The following is a 25084-nucleotide window of genomic DNA, read 5'->3' as shown; positions in this document are numbered from 1 at the left end:
TAATCATTTATGTTTGCCCCGTACACATATAAAGCAGGGTGTGGGGTCTGCTGCTGACATCACCAGAACTCCCAGTCCCCAATACCCTTGCATCAGATGTAAGACTGAGGGACAACCCAACACTGTGACCTTGTTCAGACATAATGGTAATAAATGGTTAACCCATGAATTGTTGGGGCTGTGCAGGAGTGAGTGCACACACTGCCTCCCACCTTGCATCAGCTTTTATAAACAACCCAGGAACACTGCATTCCTAGGTTGTTTGATGCAATGTGTGAACCAGAGAGCTTCGGCTATTGGGTGGTATGGAAATGAATCAAACAAACAAACCTGGAACTCTGGTTGTTGAGGGGGAACAACCCAGAGTTTTAATCCAACAACGAACAATTAGTTCAAATTTTGGGTTGTTTGTCACTCAACAACCAGAGTTCTGGGTTCACATCAAACCCACATCAAACCCACATCAAACAACCCAGGAATAGGTTGCTCCTAGGTTGATTGAGAAACCACATGCAGGAGGCAAGATGGGGGATACATGGCTCAACAACACTACAAGTGAGAAGGATCTTGGAATTGTTGTCGATCACAAGCTGAATATGAGTCAACAATGTGATGTGGCTGCAAAAAGGGCAAATGCTCTTTTGGGCTGCATTAATACAAGCATAGCTTCCAAATCCTGGGAAGTACTAGTTCCCCTCTACTCAGCACTGGTTAGGCCTCATCTGAAGTACTGTGTCCAGTTCTAGGCACCACATTTTAAGAAGGATGCAGACAAGCTGGAGAGGGTTCAGAGGAGGGCAATGATCAGGGGACTGGAAACAAAGCCCTATGAAGAGAGACTGAAAGAACTGGGCATGTTTAGCCTTGAGAAGAGAAGACTGAGGGGAGATATGATAGCGCTCTTCAAGCACCTAAAAGGCTGTCACAGAGAGGAAGGCCAGGATCTCTTCTCGATCATCCCAGAGTGCAGGACACAGAATAATGGGCTCAAGTTACAGAAAGCCAGATTCTGGCTGAACATCAGGAAAAACATCCTGTTAGAGCAATAAGACAATGGAACCAATTCCCTAGGGAGGTGGTGGGCTGTCCCACACTGGAGGCATTCAAGACGAGGCTGGACAGCCATCTGTCAGGGATGCTCTGACTTGGATTCCTGTATTGAGCAAGGGGTTTGGACCCGATGGCCTTGTAGGCCCCTTCCAACCCTACTATTCTATGATTCTATGAGGCAATGCACTTGCTCACTCCCATGCAGCTCCAACAATACAAGGTTTAAACAATCCATGGGTTATCATTTCATGCAAAATGCATCAGTAATTGCAAACCCTGTCAACATATTTGCAGCAATTAAGAGCATTGTCCAGCTAAGAGGCACAGCACAAATTATGAGTGGGATTTTAATGAAACCTCAAACAAATAATTAGCAGCCATTTTCATTTTTGTGAGCATCCTGCAATAAAACCACTGAAGGTATTCCAAGGAATTTAATTTTGAAGGAAACCAGTAAATAGCTCATTACTTGATTTAGGTTGACCATAGGATAAAAGAATATAATTGATGAAGCACATTCTAAACATCCATAAAGAGATTTTTGGGGTTTTCTATCAAAACTAGTATTGGATAGGCCATGTTTTCTGAGCAAGAGACGGCTGGACTTCCAAACAACCAGCATGCAAACCAGATTAATAACAATGTCATTAATCTATTCCATGGGAAAATAGTTGGAAAGGATTGAGTTTCTGGGTGGTGCTTACTCACTATGTACATGGTACAAGTTTGTACCCATGCTAATATATTTTGGGAAAAAAATCAGAAAACATCTTGATATAAAAGCCACTCTGCGACATACAGTCACATTTTTAACATTACCCCAAAACAGAACCAAGGGTAGGTCGGTTGGTCGATACCAATAGGGGATGACACAGTTCTCAATGACTCCCATAGAATATTATGGGGCAAAGTAAACAAGACGCTATCTGGGAGCCAGTTGAAGGGTGGCAAGTCACCCCTCTTTCCAGGTACTGGGTTTTCCAGGCAGGAGATATGTCTCACCACAGTAAGGTCTGAGTACACCCCTTTCCTTTCCACTCTGTATGTGAAATGCCTACTGTTTGCTCATATGAAAAGAACAGAAACAGAAACAAGTTTTCACTGGGGCATCTATACCTGATGGTGGATGACCCTATACTGACAGCGGTCTCATGACGGAACAAATCTTATGTTTTAACCTGCCTCCCAAGATTCTGTACAATATACAGGCCATCCATCCAGATATACTGCACTCATAATGATGGGATTTTGCCAGTTCATAATGGGGGTCAAGGAATATTGTTTAAAGTAACAATGGGACAGCGGCAGCACCCTTTGTTAAAACACTTTTAATGCCCAACGAATTCATGAAAAATTCTCTTCTTGACAAATCTTTCAAAAAACATTTTTACATCCCAACTGGCTTGATCCCAAAGTTGCAGTTTAAATGACTGCAGATAGTGATAAAAATGTCAATATTAAAGTGTGAGTTCTTGGGAAAACTAAAGTTGTGGCTTTGGTTAGAAATGCTATTTTGGTTGGCACTGTGAAAGCCTAGCATCACACATTCACACAGCTTTCCGCAACTAGTAATATTTCCATAGTTTTTAGAAAGACCCAGTTATGTAGAAGCTAGGAGTATCACCCAAATCCAGATGCATGCAAGGGCTTCCTATTCTCTTTTATTAAGAGAAATGTTTTAGAAGTGCATAGGGATTGCATGCTGTGTGGGGGGCATTCTACAGCTCATCCAAGAAAATGAGGAAACCCTTGCGAGACTCTGGATGCTCATCAAAATTGTGTGTGCTTGTAAGCAGGAATACATATAATTAACGTTTAGAGCAGCCTTCCCCAACCTGATACATTCCAGATGTTTTGGTCTTCAACTCTCCTTAGCCCTAGCCAGCATGACCAATGGTCAGGAATGCTGGGAGTTGTAGTACAAAACACCAGGTTGGGGAAGGCTGGTTTAGAGTATGGGTGTCACTAGTGTCTTACATTTGCTTAGAATGTCTTTACTTGCCTTACAATAAAAGCCATACATTTACATGATGATGATGATGACGATGAGATATACAGCCAGGGCCAGAAATACTGGAACAAGGATAACTGCTTTGGCAGTTGGCCTCCGTACACCACCACACTGAAGTTGAAAGGAAACACACCCAGATGGGAGCGAAGTCAGGACTTCCAGCTGTAATTCAAGGGGGTTGACAAAAGTGGGCACTAACCATTCAGGAAGGACGGCCAGTGGCATACACACACACCCATCGTTGGCGGCTCATAAGTAATGGAACAATGGCTGACAAGCAGCTGCATGGCCGGGTGTGGCCTGTTTCCTGGGTACCCCATGACCCATCAAGCAGATGAAAGGCCTGGAGGTGGTTCTGAGTGTTACATTTGCATTTGGGAGCTGTTCACTGGAACTCCCAACATGGGGTTCAAAAAGCCTGCCCAGTTCTGGAATAAGATTCTTTGGACTGATGAAACCAAGATTAACTTGTACCAGAATGATGGGAAGAGAACAGTATGGAGAAGGAACAGCTCATGATCCAAAGCATACCACATCATCTGTCAAACATGGTGGAGGCAGTGTTATGGCATGGGCATGTATGGCTGCCAAGGGAACCGGGTCGCTGGTGTTTATTGATGACCTGACTGCTGATAAAAATGACAGGATGAATTCTGAAGTATAGGGCTATACTTTCTGCTCAGATTCAGCCGAATGCTGCCAAACTGATAGGATGCTGCTTCATATTGCAGATGGATAATGTCCCAAAACATACAGCAAAAGCTACCCAAGAGTTTCTCAAGGCAAAGAAGTGGGATGTTCTTCAATGGCCAAGTCAGTCACCTTATCTCAACCCAATAGAGCATGCTTTTCACTTACTACTGAAGACAAGACCGAAGGCAGAAAGACCCACAAACAAGCAGCAGCTGAAGGCAGCTGCAGTAAAGGCCTGGCAAAGCATCTCGAGGGAGGAAACTCCACATTTGGTCATGTCCATGGGTTTCAGACTTCAGGCAGTGATTGACTGCAAAGGATTGTCATCCAGGTAGTAACGGCGATCCTTAAGTTTGAAATGATGTTGGTTTGTTCCACTATTTATGAGCCACCAATGATGTGTGTGTGTGTGCGCGCACGCACCACTGGGGCATTCTTCCTGAATGGTTAGTGCCCCACTTTTGTCAAGCCCCTTGAATTACAGCTGCAAGTCCTGACTTCGCTCCCATCTGGGTGTGTTTCCTTTCAACTTCAATGTGGTGGTGTACAGAGGCCAACTGCCCAAACAGTTATCCTTGTTCCAATATTTCTGGCCCTGACTGTACCACTTAGTTGTGAAAAAGCTTCTACAGTATTGGCTACAACCCAAACTTTAGGCATACCCAATAAAGCTTTGTTTTCCTTTTCAACATCAATTCCATGGACATTGCAAACTGTGATTGGAACGGCCATAGCTCAGTGGCAGAGCCCCTGCTTTGCATGCAAAAGGTCCCTCGTTCAATCCCCAGCATCTCCAGGTACGCCCACTTGAAACCCTGGAGAGCCGCTGCCAGTCAGTGTCGAAATACTGGGTTAGATAGACCAATGGTCTGCCTCAGTATAAGGCAGCTTCCTATGTTCCTAACTCCCTTAAGTTGCAATAGTAGCTTGACAGGTAGGATGGGCATGTTGTCTGGGGGAAAAAATGAGAAAAGCAGCATTACGTGTGTGTAGTCTGTTGTGCAGTTCTCTTGGACAGAACAAACATGAAGCTCAATATGCAAACTATTTTACTAACAGCAACACTTTTATATATGGTGGTTAGAAGGAGATGTATGATTTGTCCACCTCTCTTATAATCTGATTTTGAATACATTGGGACTGAAATGTAGCAGAAATTATTTTCTTAGCCTGAGGGACAGTTTGGAAAAATAATTAGTTCTAGGTTTTCAGTCTTATGTAGAAGCCCAGTCAACATTGAGGTAGTCTACTTATCTTTGGGCTGTATCATTTCAGACTGCAGGTTGAGGCTCAGATGATGGAATGCTATTCCATACCCCCTCAAAGCCAAGACCAATCAAACAAAACCCATGTACATAGAAAACTAGCACATCAAGTCAAAGAACAGAATAGAACATTTCTCTCTGACATCTAGTTTTTAGGTGCAAATATTTATTTTTTGCATGGAGGATCATTCAGTCACGTAACACCCCCCCCCCCCGCCGTCAAATGCAGTCTGAAGTGGTGCTCATTAAGAACTAGGCCTTAAGGACATGCTATTTCTTTAAAGAGATGCGTCTGTAGAAGATTTCCCGCTCTAGAGCTCTGAAAGTAACATGCTATTTCTCTGCAACATAATCAGAAGATGGCAATTCTTCAAGTTATACTCTTGTGTAGGAATAGAAGTCATCAATGAATGAGAAGACAACAGATATAACGAGATCAGTAACTGCAACAGAGATGGTACTATAATTCACTTTATCTTTTTATTTACACCACAAGAATAACAGTTGTCATAATGTGGTACAAAATACTGGACTTCTATTAAAGTTGAAATTGAAGTTGGTATTGTCAGAGAAAGACACCATTGGCCAGTAAAAAACAAGTAAAACAAAATAACAAAAACAGGAATGAGAGAGAGCTAGGAAAAATAACCCAAAACTTTCAACTCCACCAAGTAAAGGAAAAAAGTCATAAGAAAATTTAAGTACAAAGAATATGCTACCATCACTTAAAGGGTTCATACAATTAAGAGTGAAACTGTGTCTAAATTACAGAATAAACTGGTAGCTGCTACCAATGGTGACAACATACTGAGCATGTATAGGCATAAAGCAGAATATAATAGAGTTACAACTTTTGGTACTACATATTTGTAATAAGCTCTTGGGTGAATAATTTTTCAACCCCTATATATAGCGCCTCCAATGTAGAGCACCAGAAGTGTTAAAATTCTTTGTTTTCTTTCTTTCAATAGGAATCTTTTTAATCAATATCAAATACAAGGTGAAGCTGGGAGGAAACCAAGCTCAACTATCACTATGAAGACACTTCATTTCCTGCTGATATAAAGTTGTGTTTGAAACCACAGTGTTTGTACAGTACGTCACTGCTTAAAAGTGAAATCTATTGATACATCATTCCAAGTAGTTAAAAAAAATGTTAACACAGCTGTGCTGAAGAGTTAACTCTTAAAGTTCTTGTCATTTTCATCTGAGAATTAATACAAAAAGAAGTTGGCATAGGTTTGTGCCTGCCTTATCCCTTCCCGGCCTAAAGGAAAACAAACTCCTCCCCCCTCCCCCTTTAAAAAAATGACACAGGCAGTTTACTTGTGTGTTCTGTGTAGTTTCCCCTAGAACATTATTTCGACATAAATACAATAAACTCTATTATTGGTTTGTCACAAGTGCTAGATAATTTTTTTCTTAAAATGACAAATGTTTAAGTCCTTTGTATTTTTTTATTATTTTACAATAAAAAGCACAGGTCCTTAATAAGTTCAGTAAGACAAACTTTTCCCCCCTCCATGCTCCTAATTTTTAATTTGTGTGACAGAAAACATCCCAACCTTTTATCTCTTGCTAATGCCTTTAGAGGGGACTTCCCCTCCCCCCGATCAAGCTGCCAAGTGTGGCGTGCAAAATCTGTATACAATATAAAGACATGCCAACCTAACAGACCATGCAACCTCAAGGTGTAGGAAACTTAAAAAAATAGATTCATATATATTTTATATATATCTATCTATATATATTTATATATATCAATGCCCATAAAATGTGGGCCCAAAAGTTTACAAAAGGAAGAATGGAATGAGTACATGATTAATAAAAAGGAATGTTTGTGTATTGAGAGTAAAATAAACCCCAAATATTCATTTGTTAGTACTGTGTACTACAACCTGGGACTCACATCTGGGTAATACAGATTTAAGATGTTCCTTCGTTTCTAAACTGCTACAAGAGAAGAGCTGCAATAAGCCACCCCAATACCTTGAAATCTGGGTTAATAAAAACAACCTCTCATATCTTGCTGGTGGAATTCAGGTACCTCATATCTGTAGTATATAAAATGTGGGAAATTACAGGTACATTGCCTAACTGTTTATCCACAGAGCTCACAAGCATTCCCATCAGGTCCTGATTAAGTAAACTTCTAGAAAAAAATCAAGGCTTACAGTGGTACCTCCCCAACTGCCATGATGTAATGTTCTGGTTCTGCTGTGTAAGAACTGCAGAAGGAAACCCAGAGTGAGATTATGCAGTTACCATTTTAAACCGATCCAAGAGCTTTACATTGTGGGATAGACTACTATATAACAAAGATGTTTGTGACTTTAGAAAGATTTGCACTGACAATGATGTAGCAACTTGTTTGTAAGAAACAAATGAATAATCTTAAAAGTAACAACATTGAACACAGTTACTGAATATTTCAGGCCATCATGTCAATGTCGTTCAGTTGTGTTATCAACAATTGCAATGAAAAAGTACATATTTTGACAACATGTAAATTGGTGTTGAAAATAAAATGTATTTTAGATTTAAATGTTAATAGACACATCACTTTTTCAACAGTGAGAAAGTGGTAAATTAACAAAAAATGAAATCAGGTGATTCCACAGCAAAAATCTTTTTAGATCACAGCAGCAAGGTAGTCATTTTATAAAATATACATTTTATCTTTCCTGTCAAAATTTACTCTTAGAGTATGCTCCTGGCAGTTCTAATGCCAAAAAGTATTCATCAATTTGAATGTATTTGGGTTAGCAAGAACTCAAATGTTGTAGTGTCTGTCTTAAAATTGCATATCAAGCATTAAATAAAACTGTAAAACTCTCTCCTGCACTCACTCAAATTTATGTTTAAATTCTCACAACTCCACTCTTAATGGAATGAAGAAAAAAATCAGAACCAGAAAATAAGTTATTACAATGCAACCCTGTCAGTTATCATTAACAAAAATTTTAAAAAGGAAAAACTTTAAAATTCAACTGGTGATTCAGATGAGGGACATGTAATATCCTACACTGCTTGAAAAAGAACACATGAATTCCGTCTTCTCCAGCCATCTTATATCACTACTAAAAGTTTAGTTACTTACTCTGAGGGTCAACTCCCCTCACCTCAAAAGGCAACAGGGGGAAAGGAAATGGTGGCAAAGATTAGCACTCTCCCAGCCAACAAGAATTAAATTATTATTATTATTATTATTATTCACGGTGAAATAGTCTTTTAGAGGACTTACTCAACCAGAGTGGTTCAAGAAAAGTTCTCTGTGTTTGTGTTAGCGTTAACTGCACCAGTAGAGTTTGGCAGACCTTCAATATGGTCATTTAAGTTATTAATGCCTTTAATAATCCTTGCCACACTCTATACTGAGGATATATGATACATCACTCTTTGTAATACTAGTACGTTTTTAAGGTAAGAAAGCTCCTTTTTTTTTTTAATGTAGCATAGCAACTATGACTGAAGAGTGGAGAAAATATACAGTTTCCTGATATAAAAAAGACCTTGGAATCCTTCCTTCTGTGAAAAGGGCTTTCTGAAAACAAAGCCCAACAATCTGCAACCGTCCTACATGACCATGAAAACTGCTGACTGTACAAAAGTTCAAACACAAACCAACTCCAGCGTGCAAGGAGAAATGATGAAGGTCCAGATAATGGTTGCTGTTTAGAAACACAGCTGTCAAATGGAAACTAAAAATGAAAGTTCATGCAAATAAGACTGTTCCAGGGCTTTTATGAAAACCAATATAAAATAAATCAACAGCAAATACATATTCGCTAGAAAACTCATTTCTGAAGAAGAGAATCAAAGTTAAAAAGCTTAAATTAAAATAGAAATGTTTAGGGTAGTTGCCCAGTGGCTAAAATGTTGGCATTCTGAAAACATTCCAAACTACAGTTTGAAAATGGTCAAGTTTCAAACTAGATTCCTTTTCTAAAAACCCTTACATTCCAATTCACAAATAAATCTTTTGCAAGGGAACTTCCAATGGCTACCATTGTAATCTGCATTTATTTATCTATTTTGTATAAATGCATTATAAATATTTTATCAATAATTTGTAAGAGTCATGTTTCTAAGATTGGAATACATTTGGAATATACATTATACATACACATATATATATTTATACCTAAAATATTAAGCAATATCTCATGCTAGTTGCTTTTAATAAAAAGCATTCCAATTTTTTTTTTTAAAAACTGCAGTTCTCTCTGATGCATGCTTTTACAACCAAATTCATAGTTTAAATGGTTATACATAATGTATAGGAGAAGATGTTGGAATTATTATTTTTTAATTGTTGAATTTTAGAAACCCAACAGTATTTGCCACATTACTGGCAACTACCTTAATTTTCATTTTGAACAGCAATAAAAGAAAACAAAACAAAACCCAAACTTGTAGACGGTTTTGGAGACATTCCAGCCATTGCTTGCTTTAAGTAATCATGCTAGCAGAAATCCTAGAGCCTTTCTTGCTGATTGCAGTTCTCGGCCTGCCCTGCCTGAGGAACTGCTGCAGAGTTCTTTTCTTTAAGGCATTGTTCCTCAAAATGTCAGAAAAAAAACAGCTGCCCAAAATCAATCCAAACTATGTTTTTAAAAGGCACAAACTCTTCAGATGGCTTTGGAGATGCTAAAGCCGATCCCCTTTCTGGGCTATCTTCCTCGTTTTATGTTCTTCCTCTCCACATGTATATAGTCTGCATGTATGTAGGTATAAAAAGCTTAGTTCTCTTTTCACCCTTCATATGAAGAAAAAAACACACCTTCTCATATTGTTTGGGTTTTGAAGAGAGTGTCACAGGTAGGCAAGAGCCACAAAAACATAAACAAAACTACAATATGGTTTGAGTGGTCTGAATGGAGGGTTATCAAACTTCAAGCACCAGTTTTAAATGAAAGTTGTCACGTCTGTGTTAAATCTTTGATTTCTAAAAAAGAAATGTTGGCAACTCCGCCAAATACTTCACTGGCTTCTTGACTCTCATAGCTTCCATTTAGGAAAAGAGGAAGAATGCTCAGTGCCCATGTCTTTCATATTTTTGCTCTTCACCTGCATTTTTTCTTTTCCACAAACATATTCTGTACAGATACGGAGAGATTTAGCTTTCTTTCACGCATGGCTGCCTTTCTGTAGTCTGGAAGAAAACCATGACAGGATGCAGGAGTAACAAGAGAAAGCTTCTTGGCAGAGCTTCAAGACAAGACGAACGAACAGGACAACTCCAACCTAAAAGATGAGTGCTACAGGGGAGGGTCCTCTTCCATGGGCTCCTCATCTGGCCTGTAAATAAATGCACAGAGAGGAATCAAACTGATGGAACTGGGTGGCGCACAGGCAGAAAGAGAAAGAACATTATAAAGCATACAGAGATGTGATGTACCACTTACAGATTCTACCGTGCAGCTTAACAGCAAACATCTTGACATAGCCTGGCCTTAATTTTTTTGTTAAAAGAACCAGGGTAATTTTTACTTTCTACCTCCCCCACCCCCCGTTCAACATTATGTTACAAAATAATCAACCTTTAAAAATGCATGGTTGTTCTTCTGTGCTTCAAACTTTGGAGGTCACCAAATAAAAGAATGCCAGTGTTAGACCCACCTGTCCTGAGAGCTACTTGATATTTAGAATCCCACTTCAGAACCCTTAGGGAAATTATGAAATCTTCCTCTAAATCAGGGGAGCCTAAACTTTTTGGGTCAGTGAGCAGATTCGAAATTTTGAGAATTGTGCATTCTCTCATAAAGTGGCTGTCATGGTCAGTCACAAAACACTCATTTCCCAGAAGGCAAACCAGTGAGGCTAAAAGAACAGTAACTTGCCCAAGAAACAAATGACAAGGCAGCAGTGGGGTTTGAGCACCGAAATACAAAGCCACTCTTTGGAGTCAAAATAAAAATGGCAGTGGAGGGCAGGACTTCGCTGTGCAGTTTGCTAGCCTCCCTGCTGAAAAAGCTTAAAAAAACTCAAACTCTTAATAAAACAGAATTAGGAGGGGTAGGGAGCCTGGCCAGCAACACGCTGGAGACCCCAGCTCTACACAACAAGTCCCATTATTCCATTATTCAAATACATTACTTCTATTATTCAATCCAATGCTGAATAACTCTAATTCTAAAGTGTTTTAACACTGGAAGTGTGTTGTGATCCACTGGACTTTTTTCCTAACTGAACATAACCAGTTCTTCCATTTGTCTTCAAACCAGGATGCTAACCCTGAGGTCTAATTAGTCCTACTGGCATTGAGTTATATCAAGTTGGTGTCATTGTGCTGATGGAAACCTGTCTGAGCATGGCAATTTTCAGCCATTACCCTTCCACCCTCCACAGGTCTAGCCCTAGACATTTTGATGCCTGAGGAAGAGCTGTGAATGCTGCCCCCAAAGTCAAGGTACATAGTACTCAAGGCTGGTCAAGCTATCGTTTGGCACCTAAGACAGAAAATCACAAAAGTGCCACTTCTCCTCTCTGGCAGCAAAAAAAGGGAACCAACAGATTTGTGCTCCACTGCAATAAACTGTGGTGATGGTGTGATTACATCTCTTAGTTATAATCTATTTCCATAAATGCTAATGTTTGAGATATTATTCTGGTCTTTGGAGATATGTTCTTATGTTTAAATAAAATGGGGGGGGGAAATCCCTCAGATATGGTCTACATACAGTTGCCCGTTTATAACAACTAAGAAAACAGGAGAGTATGCAGCCATAGCTTCTCCTGCCTCTGTTCTGATTTAAATGTTGTGATCTCATCACTGGATTTATATTGTTGATCTGATTTATTTATGTGAGTATTATGCTTCTATATGTATTTTTTTTTTTAATCTACTTTGGGTTACACAATCCAGAAAAGAAAGCAGTAGAAAAAACAGGATAAATGATATGTATAAGAAGCTAGGCCATCTCCATTGTACAATGGGATGCATTTTTATCACTGAATAGGAAATGTTCCACACTCCATCACCCCAGGCAATTTTTCTGGAATAGCATATCATATAGGAAGAGTTGCCACCTCTTTTCTTCTGGCAGGTTGCCTGGGCCTTTAACAGCTACATGACAGACACGCTTTCCACAACTATGGTTGCAATCTTATACAGACTTACCTGGGAGTAAGTCCCACTGAATTCAATAGATTTGACTTCTGAGTAGATATGGGTAGGATTGCACTGTTATTAAATTTATTCTTGTTAAAGTCACAGGAACCCTACTAGGAAAAAAGGTGGCAATTCGACTGATTACACTACCCAAAAGGAGGAAGGCTAGAGTGACCAGATACAATGGAGGACATGTTTCCTGTAATAGAAAGAGATTATCAATCCATTCATTTTTGTCACATATGCATTAGCAGAATCCATTCCCTCTTCTACAGCTATCAGAAGCATAGGATCCCTTCCCTCCTTTTGTATCTGGACATTAAAAGGTGGGCATCAGCTGCCCACCTTTATGCAGGGAATATTTCAAAACTGTATTGGAAGTCTTATATTCTAAATCCCGATGAATACCATTGAATACCATTTGGGGATGCAAGTAATTTTGCAAAAGAGTAGCTATGTTACACGTGGCATTTTTAGTCAGAAGTAACTACTGAGTTCAATGTGGTACTTAGTCCCTGATTGCAGCCTAAATCTGCTGACAACAGAACCCCCTGCCCCACTGCATAGCGCAGTAGAATATTTACTGAACTGATTACCTGTACCCCCTTCCCCAATCCAAATTTCCCTAACTGCCACAATACAAACCTGTTTAAACACCAATCTCCAGAGGAAAAGCAAATATCAAAGACACTTTGTTTTTACCTGTTTTGTTGAGAGGAAAGGGCACCTTTGATTTTAAGGGCAGGAGGGAAAACACACAAGTATAAAAAGATGGTAACAGTGAGAAGCCATTCCTCAGTCCAGCTGCCTTCTGCCCACCCACAGCCACTTCCCTCCCCCTTTCAAATACACCAAAGAAATTTTACTTCCTAAAGTTGTTTGTTTAAATTACTACACTTCCTGTTTCTTTGAGAGCCCATTTTGGTGCAGTAACAGAGAGCGAGAGTGAGTGACCGAGGAGAGCTGATCAGTGTGCAGCTCAGGTTTGTTTCTGGCTCTACTCGCCAGGTCATGAGCTCAGCGGAGCTGGCGCTGCTACTGCTACTGCTTCCCAGGCACTCACATGCTTGTTCTTCTGCTCACTCAGCCTTCACACTGGAGAGAAGGAGAAAACAGTGGTGCCCCACTGGTACCCGATGACAGCTTTCTTGGAGACAGGCAGGGAGCAACACAGACTTGGGGTGTCGGGGAGAGGGCCCCAATCTGCTGTCTTCCCAAACCATTTCCCTGTGGAGGGGCTGCAGGGAAGGACTGCCAAAAATCACCTCTCTCCTCATTTTACTGATGGAAACTTCTGCTGAATTAAAGAGCATTCTGTCAGTGGAGTGATACCAATTTGATACAAATGATTATTATTTCCCAGTTCTTGTCTGAAATATCATTGTTTTCAGATGATGTGTTTATTTATAACAATACATATATGAGGTGCGTTTTAGGACAGGGCGGATGTAAGCAGATGGAAAGGAATGGAACTCACTTTTTGTCAAGTGGTGGCTTGACTCCCACCGACAATGACGCCATAGCTGTTACAGTTTCTGCTTCTTCGTTCTCACACTTCTGTGCATCTACCAAGGAGTAGCTGACTGTTGAGGAATAACGCTGGAGTGAGTGCCAGTACTTACCTAAAGGAAATATGAGAGGAGAATCCATTACTGTCCATTTCTTTTGGTGTAATAACAGAAGAATCTCTGTTGTTACTACTACTACTACTACTACTACTACTACTACTACTACACAGCACAGTCTAGAAGGCACTTTACAAAGAACAGGTTTGACAGGTTCCTACCCCGAAGGGGCTTTCAATCTAAAACAGTCACAGGGTAAAAACAGGTGAAAGGGAGGAAAGGGAGTCAAGGGTAAACTGGGGAGGAATATGCTATTATTTAAATTATAATGCCTGGGACTAGAATGATGTTCCAAAGGCTTCCTGGGGGGGGGATAGTTTTGAGAAGGGGCTTGGGATATGTAAGGGTGGTGGTTTGTGTGGAGGCATTCTGTGAGGCAGTTCCAAATATAATGGGGAGGAAAGGAGGAGTCTATGCAGAAAACGGGAGGCGTGAAGGACCTGTTGAGATACGAGAGGAGAGATAAGGTGGGGTGGAGTGAGGACATGGAGGGTTTTCAAGGTACAAACTACACACTTATGCAGGATCCAAGTGTGGAAAGCAAACCACTGAAGGGGTTTAAGGATGGGTATTACATGGTCAGAGTGATGTGAGAAGTGAGTAAGTTTGGAAGAAGAGTGCAGGATGGACGTGAGTAGATGAAGGGGAGACACTGGAAGACCAGAGTAAAGTAGATTTGAGTAGTTAAGGTGAGAGGACCAAGACATGGACTAGAGTTTCTGCTGAGGAGACAGAGAGGACAGGCTGAATTTTTGTAACGCTGTAAAGGGAAAATACTTGGTGACAGATTAAACACATGGTGGGGGTGGGGTGGGGTAGAAAATAAAAGAATCAGAGAAAACCAATGAAGACAGGAAGGCTTGTGGGGAATGATGAGAAGTTTGGTACTGAATGTATTAAGCTTGAGATGACAACGAAACATCCAAATGGAAATATCAGAGAGGTGTTTGGAGATGCAGGATTGTATGGAAGGAGAATGTTTTGGGGTACAGTAGCACAGCTGGTGCTCAGGCGGTGCTTAAAAGTTATAGGAACTGATAAGGTTACCCAGAGACAATGTATATGAGAAATAGCAAGATGGCCAAGTCCGGAGTCCCAAGGCTATCCCAATGGAGAGAGGAAAAGCTGAGGAAGTTTCCTGCTGTGTAAATACTGAAAGAGTGATGAAAGAGGTAGCAAGAGAACCTATCCATGGAGGTAGCAGGGGTACAGAACCATTTGGCCCTGAGGGGCTGCATGTGTACACACTAGGATGGACACACACACACACACACACACACACTTGCTTCGGGGTGGTTGCACCCCCGACGCAATTGTTGCTTATCTCCAATCTCGTATCAGAGAGTGCTAGCAAGGGAATTCCATTATTATCTCCTATGAGAGATCAGAGATAAGCAAGGGGTGGGAAGTGTAGTCACGGTGGCAGATGCAGGGGGGTCTGGTGTCCTGCCAGAAATAGCTTAATGGGCCACTTGCAGCCCATGACCTACACTTTCTGCACCCCTGATGTACAAGTAGCAGACAGTGATCAACTGTTTCAAATGTGGCAGAGAGATCAAGTAGGATGAGGACTGAGTAGAAGCCTTTGGATTTGGCAGTGAAGGAGTCATCAGTTGTTTTCATGACGACAGTTCAGTGGGGAGCTTCATTACAAACCTGACAGATTAATCGACCAAATACATTACACAACTTCACAGCAAAAAGTGTTACTGCTGCTTCTAAGTTAATGATGCTATGAAAGTCTCCGATCCCTGACATGTTTGCTTGCTTTCCCTCCCCATTTCTTTTTCCTTTTGTATCATTCCTGTGATGAGGGATTGTCTTATATTTTAATCTCCCTATGGCTCTAGAAAATGTAAGGCTCTTTTTAAATGTAGTTATTTCTCTGATCTATATACTTCTCTATCCCATGGGCATGGAGCAGCTTACAGCAGTTTTCGTAAATGTTCGTAGTTCTGTTCCCTCGGGGACCGTATTCTGAGGATGAGGATTATACTATTATTATTACATTGATAGTCAGGAGGAGAACCCTATCGAGGTTTTCAGGAGGCCGAATTCTGGGGAACAGGGACAGGAAGCACTTCAGGAAAGGTAATAAGACTAGTGAAGTAACAAAGGAAGATCAGTGGGGAAAACTTTCCCCTGAACGTGGGACAAATGTGATGACCCAAAGCAGTAATTAAATGGTTAAATGACCAGTGTTATCTCATTTTACCATTGTGTCTGTGTAAAATTGTCTTGGTCTTCAAGATCAACACTAAACTCCTTTGTCAAAGCAGCTTGTAGGCAGAAAACTCAACCAGTTTAAAAATGAAAGTAAAATGAAATTGTTGGCAAGTAGCCAACCAGTTAACCCACTTCAAAAGATCATTTTGAAACAAATTACATACAGTCTCTACCACTTCATTTTTCCCAGACCAGATATCAGATTCTTCTGGAATTCTGTGAGTCATTACAGTTCTACCTTCCAGCTACCTTCACTATCTGTGATCCCCCCCCCCCCCCAATACTGTGAGCTAATACTTTTGGGCTGTTCAATGTAATTCTATTACAATGGAAATTTTGATACTTATTCTTGTATATTATATATCTTCTTGATCTGTTTGTTAGTCCTAACGGTTCATTTTTTGCCTTTTGGTTACTGCAGAATCACCTCTGTCCTCATTTTGCTTGACGAAACATGTCACGTCATTTCTTTCTGAAATTATTTTGCATCTCCACAGCTGCTCTTCCTCTTATCCTAATGCAGCCTGCATGCAAGTTCAACTCATTTTTAGCGTGTGAATTGTAGGGAACTATGTAACTTAACTTTTAAATAATGAATCAGGAGCTCAATCAAAGTGCAGAAAAACAATGACTACTCCTAGGTACTCACTGTGTATTTCAATAACCTTTTCAATGGAATGCACTGCATTGGCATTTGCTCTCTGCTGTAATACCTTTTCAGGAATAGGATCAAGCTGAAATAATTAAACAAAAAATAAATTTTAGCTTAACAGTATTTTTAAAAATACCGTATTATTTCAACAGTTGTAATTTCCACATCTATTAACTTAAGTCCCGCTCAAAGACTGGAGTTTTGGCTCCTTTCAAGACCATCTCACCCACCTTTTTTTTTTAAAGCCCTCTCTCCACAAAGACACTGTCAACACTATAATGCAGTCAGCTTTCAGTGTACTACGTATGCATAGTACATTGGGTCATATTTGGTGCTAAATAAACTAATATCCAATACCGCTGTGCTCCTCTCATTCTGTTGCACCAGCGGGACACAACAGGGAGTTAGCGCTTCCTAAAGTAATGCTCTTTTCCGGATCAGGACAGATCAGATCGGCTCATTTCCATTTGCTTTAAGAACCACTACCTTCCCATTGCGCTAGTGGTGGGTTCCACTGGTGCATGGGCAGCACAGGATACTGAAAGCATAATAAATTATTGCAGCAATTTCAAGATTTTGTGCAGATTTTAATATATCCAACTCTTGTTTCTCCCTAGTCATCTGATTCACTTTAAATTGCAAGGCAGGCTAATCCAATGAAGGGGGACTTAAACAATAAAACAACGGAGCATGGATGGAGGCCGAGAAAGTAAATACAATTTTAAGTGACATTATTAAAGAGACATTCAACAACTAATTGCCCAGAATTCAAAATCTATCAAGAAGACTGGAATAGTGGGCTAATGCCCTGAAGGCTTTCTCTTAACAGTACCCTCCCTATTCTTCCATCCATGAATACACCCCCACAAACAATTCTTGGTATATTGATGAGAACTCCTTTCCCCATTTTTCCTAAGGCAGTAACTGCAGAAAGGAGACGAAAACAACAGACATAGGATAGTCTAGTTGGCAACCATCCCACGTTTACACTATTGTGTCTTGGCAGACCATTAACAACAGATGTGTCCACATGTTTCTTTCAGTTCTTTGCACACTTTGGCTTGGAAAAATGGTCTGGTGAAGAGGGAAACACATATGTAGTAGGTGGGGTAGGGTGTGGAGGTCTTGTCAGCAAAACCAAGATTTCACCTATGGGTGATAGGTTACTCGCCACTGCTCTACAAAAAAAGAAATGTGGCTCTTCCAATGCCAATTCCTCTCTCAAAGCAGAACACAGTCTGAGGATGACAATGTCCATGCCCTCTGTTGCTGCATCATAATCTATTGCTGCTACCTTACATAGAAAATCTGACTGAAAGAAAATGTGTTTTTATTACCAGAAAAAAATGCAGATCTATGGCCACAACTGACCTTCAGCAACCTAGTTAGTAATGGTGTCACTACCACCACCTTTTACTTGGGGCTTCTGAAGTGTTAATATTCTCTGAAATGCTTCAATCAAGGTCTTATTTTGATATGCTTCTATCACAATAAGCAAATTTGGCTAAATTATAAAACTGCATGCTTTCGAACTGTGGTGCTGGAGAAGACTCTTACGAGTCCCCTGGACTGCAAGGAGGTCAAATCAGTCCATCCTAAAGGAAATCAACCCTGAGTGCTCATTGGAAGGACAGATACTGAAGCTGAAGCTCCAATATTTTGGCCACCTAATGCGAAGAGAAAACTCCCTGGAAAAGACCCTGATGCTGGGAAAGACTGAAGGCAAAAGGAGAAGGGGACGGCAGAGGATGAGATGGCTAGATAGCATCACGGATGCAATGAATATGAACTTGAGCACGCTCCGGGAGAGAGCGCAGGACAGGAAGGCCTGGCGTGCTATGGTCCATGGGGTCACGAAGAGTCGGACACGACTGAACGACTGAACAACAACAACAACAACAACAAATACTCTAGGGACAAGCAACTTTTCCACAGTTACAAGACTTCAGAACTGTAGGAACTGGCTGTCTCTTCAGTGCATGTTAGGATTTCTAAATCTGAAATATTCTTTTGCTATCTGAGCTAAATTCATACCTTGATTTTTTTTTAAAGCCTTCTGTGTGTGCAAGGTGAAGGTCTTAGAAGAGAACTGTGAAGGGCCTGTGTGTCTGTGGAACTGTATGGGTTATCTATACTAAGCCTGTACATTTTATATTAACATTCCAGCCTACTGCCTGGGCTCCAAACAGAAGAAGAACTGTTCCAATAGTGCTCAGAGAGGCTCATAATAATAAGTCTGATGGGAGACCTAGAGGATTAGTTTGGTAACTGGAATATGGCGGTCACTCCAGTTGTCCTGGAGAAAGCTGCGTATAGCAGAGCCACTGGCAGGATCCTGAAGGGGCTCTGCAATTGAGTGAACTGGAGAAACAGCTGCACCACTCTGGAACAGCACTAGCACTTTGGTTGGCAGTCCCAGCTGTGGCAGTACCAGATTCAGTCCAGATGACTATTTGACGCATTGGGCAGTAAAGGGTTGTGGAAACTGGTGTGGCCCCTAAAGATAGATGGCTTACCCCTGTTGTGGTTTTGGCTTAGGAGAGATTTGTGCAGGTACACAGACTGCCATTGGACTGGTACTTGCTTGAGAACGTTGTGGGTCTTCATTTTCCTATTCCTACTAGCCTTTTTGGCAAGGTTCTGGTGGGCAACTCAGCAGGCTGGGTTGTAGGATTCACCCACAATAAGCAAATCATACCTCATGTTCATCCACAAAGAAGAACCATTACTCACAAGGGTCACTTCTTAAAAGCAGTTTTCTTCACTGCTAATGAACTGTTCCTCATGCCACCAGTGTGGGCTTGACAGCAAACATATGGGATTTTAAATTATTATTATTATTATTTTACAGAAGTCTCTACTGAAAAATTATGGTGTAGCACAGCTATTACGTATGTGAGCTCAAAAGTTCCTGTATCAAATCACAACTTAGCCATAAATTATTAGGTGATTTTGGGGAAGCCATCCTCTCTCAGCCTGAGCACCCACCCCAAATTTTCAAAATGGGGATAATAAAAGTGGCCTACATACAGAGCTATTATAAAGATTACTGATAATGTATGTGAACATACAATGTGCTCTATAAATGCCAAGTCTTATTATTTACTAGCAAAATGCATATCCTCAAGATCTCATGACAAACACCTCAGGTCTTTGTGCAATGATGGCTTATATATTGCTGTGTTTGTACACTCACGTGTATACACTACATTCCTTAAGGGATCCCTGCCAGTGAGAACATGGCCATCACTATGGGTAAAGGGCGGGTCTCACTGCAACAATACCACCAAAGTGCAGTGTGTTAATTTTCTTCATATGAGTGAATGGCAACTTGCAGCTAGTAAACAGGTGACAAAGAAACACCATTGGGTGATTTATCTGCTTTCTGCCTGTAGCAACTCCAGCCACAAAGAATCAACTCAGCTCCCATCTGGTTATCCTACCCTGGGTTCTGTTTCTTGATCACACTAGAATGTGAAAGAATATTGGGAGAGTGTGCTGGAAGTTGGCTGTTACAAATAGCTGTTACAAATAGATAGGATACATATTTGGGGGTCCAAAATATAGGCTTCAATGACCCACCAAAGACTCACACAGAAAAAATAATTTACTCTGACCATTTGTACATGACTTGATGCTTTTAAAGTGCTATAACAGTTTATTTAATATATACTCATTTAAAGACCTTAAAACACAGGTGAAAATTGTTTGCAGTAAATTAAAGTTTCTCAGATCCTTGGAAAAAGGTGTATCTTGAACTATTTGGTTAACTACTAATAAATTATCTACAAAGCTCAGTATTTGTTGGGCGTATTTGAATATTCTTAGATTTAGAGATGATAGCAAAGAAAAAGTGTTTCTTCCTGATGATTCAAGCTCTGTAGGGGATTGTGGCACACATATCCATTCTCCATTACACTTGGTCACAGCCAAACTGGTCAACCAGTCTGATCAAGGGGAAACTTCTTTTTCAATCCTAAACATGTGATTCAAGTCTTACATTTGATTTTGTTTTCTAAGGACTCCACAGTAAATACGTTTCATAGTTGCTTATGATTTGAATAACTGCCTATCATTTTTGCCACTGGAGAGGGTTGAATTGTTGTCGTTATTCAGTCATTAAGTCGTGTCTGACTCTTCGTGACCCCATGGATCACAGCATGCCAGGCCTTCCTGTCCTCCGCTCTCTCCTGGAGTGTGCTCAAGTTCATATTCATTGCATCGGTGATGCTATCTAGCCATCTCATCCTCTGCCATCCCCTATTCTGCAATATTCTTAATTATTATGCTCAAACGTGAAAAATATTCAGGTATTTCATGTGTAGTCCATGAAAACTTCTAACCCAAAGGTTTAAAAATGGTAAAAACAAGGGATTTAGGCATTCCTTCAGTTCAGAGATTCAATATTTTATCAGCAGTAATAGCAGATGGAAGATGTCCATATCCCTCTGCTATACATTTGTACAATAATGTGATTGTCATTCAGGTCTTCCTTTCCTTCAGATCCATGTGTTCCACAGTTTATCTCAACATACAGGTTTGTGGATGAGATCGAGATTTGCTCATAATTTTACTGGCACATAGCAAAGGCACAAGTAATGCTTCTTATATCTGTGATTTCTGCTTACAAAGTAACATCTGAATTGGCTCTTACATGCTTGATGCTCAGTGTTTTGTGCCTTTACATGTTACAATGTTTTATTGATTGATTGAACTGGGATTCCCATGAATCTATAAACAGTTCAGGACTGGCACAAATATTCTTAAGGTAGCATGCACACCATAAGGAACCCAATCCTGTACTAGACCTTGGAGCTTTCAGTACAATCATCTGCAGGTATATCAGATTACTTGTTCTTTGCAAGGTATATCAATATGTGGTAGAAGTCATCTACAAATGTGAATACTGAAAGGGAAAGACAGCCAGCTGTTCAATGTTCCTGTGTAGTGTTCAGCTTGGTCACAACATAAAGCTTCTGCATGGCTTCTTGTGAGATGTTTAATAAACTTTATGAAGCACTGGACATCGTTCATGTATGCTTGTTCTTTGCAACTTTCCCCCTCAACCTAATTAACTACAGCTGCACTGGCTTTGAGCAACAAGATAACTAAAACTATATAACATGACTGAAACTATGTAAGACAATGTAACATGAAAAATTCTGACAATTTCATTTTTAGTTTAATATTTCTGACAAAAAAAATTAAGAGAAATATCAGATCTAGAAATTGTCCCTATTAGCCTTGTCTCTTACTGCTGGGACTTCAGGTTTTAGAACAACTTATGTAACATCAATATCTTTACACAGATCCACTGCCTTGCTGTATGTTATGTTTACTTGCTAGTAAGTCCCAATGAGCTTAATACGACTGACTCCTAAGTAAATGTACATAGTATGGCAACTTTAATCTCAGCTAGTTACTGCAGACACATGTGAGGTTAAGAAGAGGCCTAAAACCTTTTTCATGCCCTTATTTTGTAATACTGCCAATTTTATCTGCAGCCTTCTGCTGTCCACAGCCAGCATTCAGGGTGTCCATGCAAAACTATTTTAACATGGTGCAGAACACACTTCAAAGAATACAGAAGTATTATTTTATGTCAACAACGATGCATTAATATAATTCCAAGAAAAATAATGATAAAACTAGGCCTTTGTGCTTTTTTAATGTATTAGAACAGTGTGGTCTTTCACAAAACCTGGGTTATTTAAATATAAATGTGCATAAAAGATGGATCTTTGGTTCTCTAAACACAATCTGAGTTCCAAGGTCAAATACTCATAGCACAGTTTTCAAGTTAGGATGAATCAGAGGATCATGCAATACCCCGCAAGTTCTATTGTTCTGGGATATTATGTGTTAAAAAAACTGCTATTGCCACAAACACATCTGTGGTGACCATTTTTAAAAATCCAAAATGCCCTGGGACAAGAGGACATTTGGGACACTGAATTTTTGGAAAACAAAGATGGTGGCTGAAACCATAGCCACAAGTTTCAGATAGCACCCTGCCAAGGGCCAACTTAACCCTGGAGCTGGTCGTGTTTGAATACCATCTGTGTGCCAAGCGCATATAAGTAACACACAACACCATTCTCTGGTGGCTCCTCCAGTTATGAACTCCATTCCCAAACACGTTGTCTCCTTGTGACACACTAGCCTGACCAAGAAATGGAACCTTGGGCAGGGACATGCAGAACATAGCCAGGTTTCTCAATGACTCCCATGGAGTTCTATAATATAAAGCAAGTGGAGTCCCATCTATGAAAGAGCTGGTGTGTGTCTGGGGTTGGAGGAGAGACAAAACCTGCATAAGACACTGAAGCAGGTTGCAGATTTTGCCCTCCCTCTACTTCAATGGCGTCCCTGAGTATACCTCTTGAGTTTCTCTGATATGCACTCCTATGGGAAGAAGTAAAGCACTGCAGTGGGAAATAAAAACTAGAATGGCCCAACAATGAACAGTCCAGTTAACAGAAGTTACTTGAGAGCCAATGCAGGGGCTAGTAAAAATCAGGAAAATGACCGGAAAACTTCAGCGTGCACATGTATTTTTGGACTGCAGCATTTGACTGGAATTGCCAGATCTTATATTCCAAAGAAGATTTTAGTAGGACAAGTGTAGAGCAAGTGACTAGCATGATTTATTGTTTTTCTAGTACAGTGAATATAGTTAACACATAACAATTTTTTTAAATGACATGTTCCAGATTTTCTCTTTATAATACCAATTATCATGGATGGTAATGCAAACCTGCGGGATTTGTGCCAGAGTAACTTCATAAAAATAAGTAATCCAGAATGTCTTTGCCTTTCTTTATACCTCATTTCCTAGCAAAGCAGAAACACATGCTTCAGATGCATCACAAATGGCTGTCAGGTCATGGCCTCCTTCAAGGGCTAGGATGATTCGTCCTCCAGCCAGACCCATAAGCTGTTTAGTCAGGTACCCAAAGCCTGTAAAACAAGGAAGACGAGAAAAGGGCAAATATTAGCAGCAGAATAAACTCCTCCCAAAAGTTGGAAAGATAATCTATAAGTTATTGAGATAATAAAGTATTTTAGTCACACTCTAGTTAATAGGTTTTGTAATTAGATTGAAACCTATTACAGCGCTAATAAATAAATAAATAAATAACCTTCTGGTCTGCATGTTCACTTCAAATCTATAATATGTTTATCCTGAATGTTAGCCTTACAACTCCCAACAAATTCCACATGACTAAGTTCTCCATTCATTATCAAATCAACCTACATGTACACCAGGTATGTTAAAATTGGCAGCATGCTTTGCCTGTGATTGTGTAGTAGTAGCAGTTACTCTGCTGAAGCCGGTACATCACCCTGAGGTGTCTTGGACCCAGCAAATGCTGGTTGAGAAACATGTGGCAGCTGTGATAAAGCACAGCTTTATTAATTACATCCAATATGCCAACAACATCCTTTATGGGAAAATGAGTCAGGGCATGCCCTTATAATCTTCAGGATCAGCTACTGTAATAAGCTCCATGTAGAACTGCCCTTGAAGGATTTTCAGGTTTTGGAGAATGGTGCAAGTACACTATCTTCCAAGTGGTTTTTTCTCAGCCCCTTTCAAAATGCTTTTTTTTTTTTTATCATGAAAGCCCTATACAGATGAGATTTGCTTATCTCAGAGATCACTTCTCCCTGTATTACATGCTCCCCACTGCCAGGGAGAGTCTGCTCTGAGCTTCTTCTACAACAGCCTTTAGATCCGCTGTGAGGAAGAAGAACAGGCCTCTTATTTTACCCTAGAGGCCAGTGAATGAGCTCCCCTAGGAAGTGTGCCAGCCCACTCACTTTTAGCTTGGAGAAAAAAATACAAAACCTACCATTATAAATTGGCCTTTGGGCTTAATGCTGTTTTGGTTTTTGCTGCTGATTTCATTGTGCTGTTTTTAATTACTGTATTTCTGTGTTGTAACTCACATATTTTTTATTGTTTTTGTAAGCTGCTACAAGCTATGGGTAAGGTGGGAATATTAATATTTAAATAAATCCAAACAAGAACCTGAATTGTCTACAACAGGGAAGAGTGCTGTATTAGGGAATACAGGGAAGGGTGCTTCTGATGGTATTTATATTACATTTTCTTTTCTTTTCCTTTTAAACACCACAGAGGGTAGGAAGAGTCAAAGCACAATGATTATTCAACAGAACTGAAATACAACCTAAATGCATGTAAATATGCAAACAAAAGTGAAATCATTGAAACTTTAAAGCCTCAGAGGACTTACATTTTGCCGATAAGTTATATCCTCCAAGTGGCGCAGGATGACCTTCCACTGCATCAAAACCAGATGATACCAACACAACATCTGGAGCAAACTCATTGGCAATAGGCATTACTACTGTTCTGCAACAAAAAACAACAGAAAGCACATTACTATGATTTGCCTTTGAATGGATGCTGATGTATTTGGA

General features: G+C 40.1%; 1 protein-coding gene and 1 pseudogene across 15 annotated transcripts in view; both read right to left on the bottom strand.

Moving 5' to 3' along the window:
* Nucleotides 1-5784: 5784 nt before the first annotated feature.
* LOC146358778 (uncharacterized) lies at nt 5785-8351 on the bottom strand (annotated as a pseudogene).
* Nucleotides 5958-25084, bottom strand: part of HDAC4 (histone deacetylase 4) — a 240882-nt gene continuing 221755 nt past the window's right edge. For 14 of the 15 annotated variants that reach the window (XM_084819809.1, XM_084819817.1, XM_084819852.1 and 11 more), the window contains 5 exons: nt 24898-25016; nt 23463-23596; nt 16634-16718; nt 13611-13755; nt 5958-10320 (listed from right to left, as the gene is read on the bottom strand). In XM_084819809.1, the coding sequence (XP_084675935.1) occupies nt 10281-10320; nt 13611-13755; nt 16634-16718; nt 23463-23596; nt 24898-25016 (523 nt within the window). In that variant the 3' untranslated portion in view covers nt 5958-10280. Of the gene's footprint in view, nt 10321-12142; nt 13428-13610; nt 13756-16633; nt 16719-23462; nt 23597-24897; nt 25017-25084 lie in introns of all 15 variants that reach the window. The other variant, XR_014785743.1, reaches the window with a different exon arrangement.

The sequence above is a fragment of the Heloderma suspectum genome, chromosome 1, assembly GCF_057233095.1.
Source record: "Heloderma suspectum isolate Gila_16-S chromosome 1, 16-S_ref, whole genome shotgun sequence".
Lineage (NCBI taxonomy): Eukaryota > Metazoa > Chordata > Lepidosauria > Squamata > Helodermatidae > Heloderma > Heloderma suspectum.
This window is presented reverse-complemented; position numbering and strand designations above follow the sequence as displayed.